Source organism: Heliconius melpomene, chromosome 13, assembly GCF_056956725.1.
Source record: "Heliconius melpomene rosina isolate 202511_hmr_F chromosome 13, ASM5695672v1, whole genome shotgun sequence".
Taxonomy (NCBI): domain Eukaryota; kingdom Metazoa; phylum Arthropoda; class Insecta; order Lepidoptera; family Nymphalidae; genus Heliconius; species Heliconius melpomene.
This window is the reverse complement of record NC_140401.1, coordinates 6,343,843-6,356,673: the sequence shown is the minus strand read 5'-3', so window position 1 is coordinate 6,356,673 and position 12,831 is coordinate 6,343,843. Positions and strand designations below refer to the sequence as shown.

Genomic DNA, 12,831 nt, shown 5'->3' with positions numbered 1-12,831 from the left:
TCGTTTTTCTCGTTCTACCTTTTGTTTCGTCCTCAATCTATTGTACTCTGGAACAATTACCTACTTTTTACAGTGTAGGCAAATAAATTTTACATATTAGTGTGCCTTCGTGTTTTGCAAAACGTTTTCTTACATATATTCTGTTAAATTTTGTTTCTGTTATGTAATATTATAACATTAGGAATTTTCTTACATGTATAACTTATATGATAAGTTTAACAATTTGTTTATATTTTAATTGTATGTGTGTGTTCTACGCGCTACTCAATACGCAATGTCTCATATCCATGCTGAATTAATTTTTAACAAAAACAAAAACCGACTTCTAACAACGAACTAAAAAGTGAAAAATAATTTTACAAAGATTTTATAATTTTGAAGTCGGTGTCGAGCTAATGCTACAACACCTTTACTACAATATCTAATTACTAAGCCTGTTTGTTCTACTTGGCACCGACTTCAAAATTATAAAATCTTTGTAAAATTATTTTTCACTTTTTAGTTCGTTGTTAGAAGTCGGTTTTTGGTTTTGTTAAAAATTATTTTATTTTACGATTTTAAGTGATGGGTAGATCTTAAAATGATGCTTCTTGAACGAGTGGTGATGGTGGTGGTAGTGGTTGTCAACGAGTGGTTGTGGTTGTCCCATGTAAAACTTCATTTAATTAGGTATTATTTTTGCGCAAAGTAACATTTTGGTATATTGACAAGAACATACATAAAAAGTATTCGGGCGAATTGGAAATCTCCCTTTTTTGAAGTTGGTTGAAAATGAGAACATTCTCTTTTTTGAGGTTGGTTGAAAAGAAATGTAACGATCAGGAATCTCACTTCTGACATCGAGTTAAAAAGTTTTTGCTTGTAACTATTTCAGTATAATCAATTTTTTACCAAAAAAAACAAACTTTCTCAATTTTCACCGGATTCCATTATCGGAACCTAGCCAAACTTTCACCAAATTATCCTTGAAGTGTATTCTTTCAAATAAAAAAAGAATTATCAAAATCAATTTGCGCGACATTAAGTTAGTCGTCTATTTGTCGCCCACATACCTAATGCAAATTTAAGACTTATGTGATTTTCTCATGGATACCATTGTCAGACATGGACCAAAAAAAAATGGGACCATTCGGGAAGCTTCACCTTTCAAATAAAAAAAAAAAAATATCAAAATTGGTTCACCCAGTCAAAAGTTATGAGGTAACAAACATAAAAAAAAAATTAAAAAAAAAATATACATTCGAATTGATAACCTCCTTTTCTTACAGAAGTCGGTTAAAAAGGGGGGACCGCAGCGTTTCAACTAGGCTCTTTCTGCCCTGTTATGCGGGGGAAAATGAAAAACTGCTTTTACGGTTAGCCACAAGTAAACGAAGTTCCTATGCGAGTACAAGTTTGTATGAGATCGCGCTTCACAGATGTCGGTTAGCGTTGGCTGGGGATCGATATCTCTGCCATGAATAATTAAGACGGATGAGCCACTTTTTAGAGCTCCCTCGCTTTATCGCTTTGATTGGGTAAACAGATTTTCTTTTGAGAAGGTCAGACGAATGTGTTCACGTCGCGTTTACACATTTTCTTGGATCTTTATGTATCACTAACAGTTGGTGTGGGACATGTTGCGTATGTTCGTTATATATTATTTTGTTATATACTCGTAAATCAATATGTTTCTGTCATGATTTCATAAAATATTTTTTTTCTTATTTAAATATTTTGACAATTCTGAATCTCTTCAAATAGTAATATGTAAAGTCCAACACTAAATTAAATGTACACTAAGTAAAGGTTTTACATAAATCTCCTGTATTTAAAATTAAATTTACACTCTATTCCGCATATAACAGGGAAGGCAGAGGGAACCTAGTGTTAAGACACTCCTTTCCCACTTTCCGCCGAATTCTGTAGACGTATGTGTTGACTGGCAGAACACAACGCCGCGCTTTGCCTTGGGACCAGAGCGAATGAATGAAAATATAACGTTAAAAAAAATAATGTAGTGAAATAAGTAAATTAAAATAAATATTTAAAGAAATATTACGTCATTGGACATAGCTTTATGTAAGTAGCTTTTTATTTATTTATAGTCAGGAGCAGCTGTTAGTAGGTTCTGATATAATTTTCGAAATCGCGGCTGAGGTAAATTAACGCCCGGCGAGCCTTTGATTCCGTCATCTCGTTTTCCTTTAATTCATTTAATCTTCTCGTCCGATAAAATTACGTGAAATGAAATATGTAATTCAGTCGTACTTTTCAATTTGAACTTTTGATTCTGTACATGGTCATTTTATTAATGTTTTTTATTTAGAAACAGGACTAACTTTCTAGTTTTGGAAGTAAAAAGTAGTAATAGAAACGAGCCCCAGTCACATTTAAATATTTCCTTTGTTAGCGATTAATTTTGAATTACATTGAACAGATCGATATCATTGAGATGCTTCAATAGATAACACGTTTTTGTTTAAAATAAACATTATATTTTTCTAAGATGAAATGATGATTATTTTTCTCCCAACAACTCACTTTAATTCAGTTTGAAGTCTTAAAAAAATTGTCCATAGAAAAGTTTTCACATATATTTAATAGATGTGGCCTTAAAATTAAACTAATGTAAAAAACATAATCAATAAATGTCTAAAAAGTATATTCTTCCTTAAAAATTGATAATAATAACTAATAATTTGCAAGTAGGTACACGTTCCACAATCAAGTTGGTTGTAACGTGAAATGCCACTTCCTATCGATAATTAAGTTGTACTGGTATGTGTTTGATGAATGCTGCCTACTATTATGAACGATACGTGCATGCACCACGTCTTATTAAGGAATTCTCAGTGTATTGGTAATTGGCAGTTATGAGCTTTTACATTAGGAAAACTCAGAATAGACACCGATATGCATGTCGTAGGTAGATTTAAATTGCATAAAGACAGACTTTCCATTTGGTTGAACCTATATATTGTAGGTTTCATTTTTTGTTTTGATTTTGATAAGGATGGACAGTTTATACTCTACGTAGGATAGGTTAGGATAGGATCTGCCTTGTTACGTAGAGTATAAACTGTCCATCCTTAACTTAATACACTAGATATGCCAGAAGATGAAAATAATGTCATAAAAGGGTACAAGCAAAGTTCTAGTTTGCTAAAAAGTAAAGTCCTGTTAATGAAATCGTATTTCAATAAATATTTAAAATATTATTAAATATGACATAAATGAAATATACTGCTTCAAAGATCAAAAACAAATTTTCGACCCACCAATATAGCGTATTAGGGTAGACTGAATAATCATTTAGATTTATTTATATGTCCGACAACGACTTTCAAGTTGGAAAAGGATTTAAGCAAGTGGAAATTAGATTAAGGTTGTTTTTGTGACAGTTACAAATACACCGTGTATCATTTATTTTATTGTTTATATTAATCCGAATATATTCTTCTCTTAGATTGTATATATATTTGGATTGTATATAAATTTGGATCACCACGAAAGATAATTCCAAGTCAATAACTAAAAACATTCATTAATATTAACAAAATTAATTGGCTGTAATATAATTAACACGTCGATTACCGAATTACCCTAAAGCATTGTAATATATAGTAGAATATGTGGTTATGCGGATACTGCTTCATACGAGTTAGAATTAATTATAATCTTGATATTAGGCGCTATGAATGTCCACAAAACATATATACATATTTATATAGCTATTATTTATATAGCAATGAAACTGAATCAATTTGAAAACATTTTAAAATATTTACTTAGATTTTTATTTTGGATATGGATTGCTCGTGAAGCTTACCAGGGATAGAATGAATGGAAATAGTTTATTTAAAATGTATTCAATCAATTCGAATGGTATAGCTAGTATAAAAATAACAAATATTCTAAAAGGTTTGTGAATCCTCTTAAAATATTATTTTGCATAGATTATATTTGTGTACGGGTTTCAATAAAAAATCTACTTGTAGGTCGTTGAAATTGAACTATTACAACACAAAAAATATCTAGCGACCAGCTTGCGGCTTCGCCCACTTGATCTACACAATTATTTATTTACTTATTTAGTTGCTTTGACATCAGAGTGAAGAAATGGAAATATAAATTTAAATAAATATTTCATCTCCTCGAGTCGGATTGAACCCACAACCAGTCGGTTTTCTGGTCACACTTTGTGCTCCTGCGCCCGGACTGGCCTCTAAAAGAACAAATATCGGACTTCTATAGTCAGCAAACCCTCTGCACATAGCTCTATTACATTGTTAAATGCCCCCAATAATAGATTTTCTTATACATTTGCAACGTGCAGACAGCGATCAGTTTCAATTTTATTTTATGTATAGATGTAGTGATCCAGTGAACAATATAGTATATGTAGATACTAGATAGGTACTTGAAACGTTGCAGAAAGGCTTTTTATACAACGTAGGCTGCTTTTAATAGGAAATTTATTTGTTCAGATTCTTTGAAGTAATAAGCATTGTAAAGATTTAACAAATAACAACCACAACTTTTTTATTGTTTTTAAACAGAAGCATTAATTGGCAAATTCACGATCCATTGGGGGAACCTTGGTGAAATCTTTGGAGAAAATTCTTACAACTATAGCTTTAATTCGATGTCGTACTCATTTTATAACAGTGACGTGTTTCTCTGAATTCATTTTCTTCATTTTTATTACAGGTAAATCAACAACGGTGAAATAAAGTCAAGATAAAAAAAAACTAAAAAAATGTTTTAACACTTCTATATCTATACATCTATATCTCTGTTTCATTTTTCGGTAAGTGAAATATAATTATATTTTTATTTTAGTTCTAATATAGTCTTTTAGATTTGAAGATTCCTGGCCGTTTGATTTCCGTGTATAGCTGTGAGCAATAATCTAACAAACAAAAAGTTATTTAAAGCGAAACTACAAGAGTAATTTATTTTGTATATTGAATATATTTTTAATATAAAGTTTGTATAAGCACTCAAAGTAAAATTAACTTAATATTTTTGTTTATAATACCTAGTCCAAAATAAATAGAAAGTCAAATACTTATTTGTGTTTGTTTATAAAACCTTGGATCTTAACAATTTAGTTTTTCAACCTAATAAAAAAATTAGCTATGCCAGTTACATAATTGTGATAGTTAGGCTGATGATGAAGCGAAACGAACATTGCGGGTGTGGTTCATAAAAGCTTACATGTAAATGAAAGAGGACAAGGGAATATAATTAAAAAAAATGTATAGCTAATAATAATCAGTTTATTCTGTTCTACAATAAAAGTTATCACCAAATCAGTTGATATTTTTCAATCAGTAACTACTAAACTGTTAGCAAATTCTTTTTAGACTTATGCTCATTTTTTCAGTCGTAGTAAATATTGTGAAAGTGGATTTTTTGATTTGTAATATTGGCTTTGGGCAGCTTTTGGTTCAAATAGATATGATGGTGTATAATATAACCTATTAATCTTGCAATTTGTGTAGGACTAAGAAAGTTATTAAAAATTAAAATATTTTGTTTTGGAGAGATGAAAATTCCTTTAGCTGAAGTTAAATTGATGTATTAAATTTATTTCCCATTTGGAGACAATGAAATAATGTCAACGTTGATATAGCTTTCGGTACTTGAGTTGTTTCTTTTCATACAAATTAATAATAATATTTTCTTTCATTCCTAAGTATTCTGTAGGTTATTATTCATTATGTTAGCTTCAAGGTATTCGCTGCACATAGCAGGGTTGGCAGAGGGAACCTAGTGTTACGACATTGCGGTCCCCAATTTCCGCTCAATTTTTAAGAAATTGCTCTGTTTTGTTACCAGTGCAAAGAAATGTAAACAATTCATTTCCCCAGATGGGAACCAAGCTCACAACCGCGTCTCGTACAGTCAGACGCTGCGTCAAGACAGCCTCAATTCATTGCTACTTCATATTGGTATTATAATAAGCAGATAATCTCTTCAATTTTAAATATAAATTCTATTTAGTGATATAATATTTGTTATTTGAGATAGTTGTGCTTAATATTTACAGATATTAAATAAAAAAATATTAAACATTTAAATTATCAAGGTTAACAATACAATCGAAATATTTTTTACAAATACCAATATAAATATAGTAACAACAGCAGAAAAATAAATTATTATTGACAACATACCTTGTATCTATCTCTGTGTACCAGTCGTATACCAGTCGTCAAAAATATAATGAAATATTTACAAAAATAAACTGTCACGCTATAAAACGTACGCAGCTATTATTTACGAGTATATACCTATATACTGTGTCAGGATGCACAGGTGTGACAGTCATTTAGCACACGCGAACGCCAAAATAAACATTGTCTGAGTTTCTCCTACCATGAAATTTTACATAAACACCACTGACGACTGAGGTCTGACAGCCGCTTAAATAATTACCAATCGTCTTTAGGATGATTTATCGATGACGTGATATATTACCTCTCCTCTCATCTGTCAGGTTTAGCGTTAAAACTTCACTATATTTCAGTTCTAAGCTCTAATATTATGATATTTAAGCAATTATATAGTATTTTAGGCAAAAAATTAAATAATAATAAATATTATTAGTAGTTTGAAATCGAATAAATTTCACTGTTCAACTTTTTAATATATACTTAACGGTATCATGGCGTTGTAAATATTATTATTTTTTCAGCTTCACGCTGTATCCCGCACGTAGCAGTGTAGGCACGGGGAATCTGGGAACCTAATTTTAAGACACTCCGTTCCCACTGAGATACATTCCCTACTTTCCGCTAAATTCTGGAGGCATTGCGTATTGAGTGGAGAACTCAACGCCGCTATTTGTCTCGTTATTAGAGCAGGACAGGAGGACATGAAAATATTAAATACCTCATTTTATCGAGTAAGAATTGAACCCACAACCTGTTGTGTTTACAGTCACACTCATGTGCCCCTGGGTTACGACTGGCCTTTGCCATATTTATAATGATCTATATTAACTATTAAAACAACGTAAATAATGTTTTGAGAATACCATAGTGGTATATAAAATTCTGAAAAGCAAAGTGCTTTGAAACGTGTGCCGATAGTTTCACGGTAGCGCGGTGCTTAAATTGAAAAAGTCAATTTGTTAGACCTGTCGTTTATATGTGGTTTGATGAAAACTAGTTTTTCACACTTGTCACTAGTGTTTCCCGTCATTGACAAAGAGCGCCACAGCTAATTAACGAATTTAATTCTAATGCTAATGAGAAAAACATATTGTTGTTTTATTTTTTATTTGCAATTGTAATTATTTAAGAACAACCTTGAAAATGTAATGGATATTGAACGCTTGAAAAGTTCAAACGATAGTAATACGTATAAATATTATTATTAGCTTCACGCTATATCCTCTATATAGCAAGGTGGGCAGATGCAACCAAGTGTAAAGACACTGCATTCTCCGCTCTCTGTCGAATTTTCGAGACGTTGGATGTTGAGTGGGATTCAACACCACGCTTTATCTTGTTACAAGGGTGAGGAAATGAAAATATTTAATTCCTCTGAGCGGGAATCGAACCCACAACCGTCGCATTTACAGTCACTCATTATGCCACTGTGCCACGACGGGGTCTATAAAATATTAATATGAAAACACTTTTGGTTACACTTATTAAATTAAGTCAATATAGGGGTTCAAGTTCAAGAGGTTCCGTATAATATTATTTTTTTTTTGATTAAAAGAACTAAATGTATTGGCAATAACGTTTCTGGGGCATGCACCATGCCTGAAAATGCACTTATTTATGGCTTGGAAGTAGGTATATTATACGAAGGCCTCTAAATTATGTTTATAACATTTAAATTTACATTCATTATCGACTACTATAAATATTTTTAGGTCAGCAAATAGTAAAAACGACGGACGTTGACCTTATTTATATCAAGAGGTTTGGCAACGAAGTACGTTACAGTGCCATGTATGCCAACTGTACAGTAGCTCTGTTATGTAACTTGCAGCTACAACATTAATGATATCGCAGTGAGTTATATTATTAGCATATAACAGTAAATAATTTTGACATTTCTGTTTTTTTTCTGTAACAAGTAAAATTTGTACTTCTTTATTAAAAAAAACGATCAAGTGCGAGTTGAACTCGCTCACCTTTCGTACCAATTTCAAGATTGTAATTAAACGAGAAGTACAGCTTATAAAAGTTTAGAAATATAAGTTTGCAATATATATATACCTACTCATTTTGTATGCAATGAAATATAATTATAAGATTGTAACAGTTTTAATTCGTAATTAAACATAAAATTTCATTTCTCAGTTTTATTCCGTTAATTGTACTGTAAACTTCTGTTAAAATTCACGCAAAGTTAAAATTTCGTGCGTTTGTTTTTTTGTATGTTAATTTCATACAAAAACAAATTCATACGCACCATAAATATATAATGAATTTTTCTATAAAATACTTGTTTAATTTTCACTTTTCGGATTTTCTCTTTTATTTTAATGTAAGTTATAACTTCATAACAAATTTCATACTTGTAGGTCTAAGGAAGGTACCATCTATAGGGTACCTCAATTTCATACAAAATGCAGTAAAAACCAAGCATAAATGTTCGTATCTTTTGATTGCGATGACTTACAAGTTTCAATATTTCTTTGCTACAATGGACCGTATACATGAAAATTTGATACTCCACGCGATGTCGGCATAGATGATCTTCACAGTCGGACAGACCGATGGACAACAAAGTGACCCTAAAACTCTATAAGGGTTTCGTTTTTCCTTTTGAGGTACGAAACCAGTATGCTACATAATTTAATTAAGAAATGTAAGTTTTTGCTAATTGTATGTTTCGTATAAATTAATTTAAACTCTTAATTCTCGTCTCTTACAATCAATGCAACAACCTACAGTCACGAAGTTCAAAACTTATGCCTAAATTTCCTAACGAACTTAAGTTCTGACTGTAGTTAAGACTGTAATCTTAACAACGCTATAATTGTAAATGAAACACGCGCTAAATTTCAAGCCTCGACTACTATTGTCTTAATCCAAAGTTTTAATTGCATAAAATGATATAAACTATAAGACCAAATCTTATTTGTTCACAAAATGTTTATTTTTTCATCTTCAACCAAAGAATTCTAAAGGTGTTGCGTGTTGAGTGGCGGAACTGAACGCCGCGTTTTGCCTTGAGATCCAGTGTCGAAGAAATGAAAATATTAAATCTCGATTGGGAATCGAACCCACAGCTTGTCGGTCCTTGTGAGCCACGACTAGCCTTCTGGAAACCTAAATAAAATTTCTACTTAAGAATTACTTATATGGACCGTTTATTTTGAGAGTGGTGTAAGTCCATTTTCTATTGTTTCGAGAAAATTAAAGATTAGTATGTCGATGATTATGCAATTTCATTTACCGACTGATTTTAAGTTGTTCAAAACATGGGTTTTTTTTGAGAAATTTAACACGGACTAGTTATATATAAAAAAATTACATTAAATTAAGCATGAATTACGTAATAGCTCATTTTTCTCAAAAATGGACTTACACCACATTCAAAATAAACGGTCCATATATTAGAATCTAAAGTACAAGGGAAGTTTTCATTTGTCCCAAGTGTGGAGGCATCTTTAACTCGGAAAATCAATTGGCTGGCTTAAACAGAGATCACTGACCGGTGAACGGCGCTATACTAGAATGCCAATCAAAGTAAAGTGTACTTATATATAATACGATTAAAAATATATAGTTATTCACATATAAGTTAGTAACTATATATTTTTATACTATTAATATATAAGAGATGTTTGAATATGAATTCAAGCATGTTCACTAGAAAAAGTATAAGGAAATAAAGACAATCTTAATAAGACTGAAGCATCACTGACGCAATTTTTTATGTGTTACCAGATTTGATAATAAGTTTGTTAAATCTTTATAAAATATGTATGTAGTTCCTAGGTGTAGTATAAATTTAAGAAGATATCTCATACATGTATGCGATTTTGGAATGTAAATTTGGCAATAGAAATGTATAAAAAGTTGTTATTTAAGTATACTACTTTATTAAAACGCTGTTTAAAAAAAGGGGGGAATTTTAACAGTATATTATAAATATATGTAAATGTATAGTGTAGAGCAAAATGATAAAATAATAATAATGAAATAAAGAGATATAATGTTATGTACATATTTGTTTTCCATAAAATAAAATATGTTAGCAAAATATAAGCTATCACAAAAAACAGGACAAATAATAAAAATGAGATTGAGATGACGTGGTCCTATGGTTTCATCTATTTCCACAAGGAACTTAACCCCACTTGAATAAATACAAACACGTTTCTGATCAATATGAGAGCTTTTAGGGCATCTCTTGCTGCACTGTCGACAAAAGGTTCTAACTACAGTTTCAATTTTGCTGTATATAAAATAATAAAATGATAGTAAGAAGCTTAAGAAAAGCCACTTCTTAAAGTAAGACTAAATGCTGCGCTCTAATATTCTCTCTGGCAATATTCAAGAGGGAGCATAGCGTTAAGCTCAATAAATTTTATATAAATCATTTAAATTTTTAATGATGGCTGAGGTCAACTTGATCTGAATTACAAATTTATAATTAAATGTTATTTGATATTATCTATAAGTATTTTATGATATATATCATATTATGAAACTTGTAATTAAGGCCATCGTGGGCTTTTGAGGTGTGGCGTTGAGTTCCGCCAGTCAGAGGAACGGAGTATCTTGACACTAGTTTTCCTCTTCCTATCCTGCCACGTGCAAGAAAAAAAGTGAAAGATAAAAAAAGAAAAAAATAATGAAAGCATTTTCTTCGATAAGTATAAGTAAAGCAATTTTTTTAATAAATATAAAAGCCAGCTGGAATTAACAAAATATGTCTAATTAAAAGATCTAATTAAATAACAGATACGTCCGTTTATTTTGGAGAGCTTTGATAATCTTTAGAATTAATTAAGAAAATATCCACTACTCTGGGTAGTAATCCTCATTTTTTTATTTTTACGTCTTAGTTGTGGGTTCGATTCCCATTCGAGGGAATGAAAGTAATAATTAATGAATAGAATTAATAATATAAGTAATAATTAACTTTTATTTATTAAATTGAGGGATTGAGGGTTCTCTGTCCCTGAATAAAAGCAAGCACTATGTGGCTGCCTGTGAGGAAGTCGACGACTGTAAGGACCCCCCTGCGGGACTCAACTAGTATTACAAAATATCTCTATGATTGTGCAATCTTCGCGTAAAATGCTATGTATGTACTCGTATGTGTCATCTTGAAGTTGTTTACTATATGCCTGTATTTGACTATAATAGACATATTATGCAACTCTAAAAGTAGTATTGGAACAGATGCCCGCTTACGCGTTTTCAGATATAAATAGTGATCGATTTGGCTTACAAATTGACGCTACGATAAGTGCCACGCTTGGATATGTACCTCGTGATGATGTCGGAAGATTCGTTTTGAAGTCTTGAAAACTTTGTATGATGAGTCTAGTTAACTTGCTAGTACTAGTAGAACTAGCTGTTCGATTAAGATACTTACGAGAAACTGATTAGTTTTTTATCTCAAGCAGAATAAGGGAAATGCAATTTTTCATTAATTTCATATAAATTAAACAAAATATAATTACAAAAGTCTGCCAATAAATTATTTATGTTTGCAGTATAGACCAAATATATATAAAAAAAGTACCTATTCTAAATTATCATATGTAAACTGTTACGAAATCTAATATACTAGTATCTTAATATATCTTGAATACTAGCTAAAACCTAATATGAGTAAAATGAAGAAATTTATGATAGTTAAGTACTTACTTGAAAATTTGAGTTGAGTTTTTTTAAATATGAAGTACTCAATCCTAATCCAAATAATATGACAAAGTAAGGTCGCATCTCGCAATAAATGCACGTAATATTCGTTCACGGCCAAAACAACAAGTCAAAGACACGCTCGATACTGATATAACATCAAAACGGCCTATACTAAAGGCCACACAGCATCTCTATCTCATCTCTTGCGTCTACGAACCTCCGCTCATGGGAGCGCACGGTCGCGGGGTGAAAACCCTTTGGCGGCCGAATTACACCGTAAGAGCCTCCACGAGAGCACGCTAAATCGGAATTAAGATCTCGGGTTCAAGGGCTAGAATCGCGGGTGGTGCGCGGTGCGACGCGCTATGGGCGTCCTGCTCGCGCGCCCGAGGCTGCGGCGCGGCGCGCTCCACGGCCCCAGTCGCGGTCTGCCGGCCGTCGCGACGCCGGGCCCGCTGCCACCGCCGACCCCGCGTCCCGCCACCACGTGAGATGCACCGTGGGACTCCGCGCTCCACACGCTCGGCCGACGCGGAGTGCAGTGTGCCAGTAGAGCATTGTTTGTGCTATATTTGCTGAGTATATGATTTTTTAGTGATGCCTCTTCACTTTCGTGTTCGTCAGTGATTGTAGCGTAACCGTGCTATCGGTCTACTAATGGGCCGAGTGTGCTCAGCTTTATGGAGGCATTATGAATTATTTTGCATGACGCGACCATCATTACGAAACGAGATAACAGTTTAATCTGATAATCACGCGGTAAAAACACTCATTAACACTACATCGCGTGAAGTTAGGTTAGGCGTTATAAATGAACTAATATAATATACACAAATAAAAATATGTCAAGGTTGTTTAGGGCACGATCTTTACCTGGCATTTTGCGCTGTGCGAATTTGTATATACGAGTACTTTTGGTAAGAGGTTGCGATTTACCGCATTAAGTGATTATTACTTGATTACAATATCGTAAGAGTGCTGTAACCTGTATGAT

General features: G+C 32.3%; 2 protein-coding genes across 3 annotated transcripts in view; both read left to right on the top strand.

Annotated features, from left to right (window-relative positions):
* LOC146532732 (uncharacterized) overlaps positions 1–5,029 on the top strand; it is a 45,335-nt gene extending 40,306 nt beyond the window's left edge. Inside the window, exon 4 of the mRNA XM_085196738.1 lies at positions 4,693–5,029. Coding sequence (XP_085052864.1) covers positions 4,693–4,696 — 4 coding nt within the window. The 3' untranslated portion in view covers positions 4,697–5,029. The remainder of the gene's footprint in view (positions 1–4,692) is intronic.
* Positions 5,030–12,266: 7,237 nt separating this feature from the next.
* dnc (phosphodiesterase dunce) overlaps positions 12,267–12,831 on the top strand; it is a 197,296-nt gene continuing 196,731 nt past the window's right edge. For both annotated transcript variants that reach the window (XM_085196736.1, XM_085196734.1), the window contains exon 1: positions 12,267–12,396. The gene's annotated coding sequence lies outside the window, so the exon portion shown is untranslated. The remainder of the gene's footprint in view (positions 12,397–12,831) is intronic.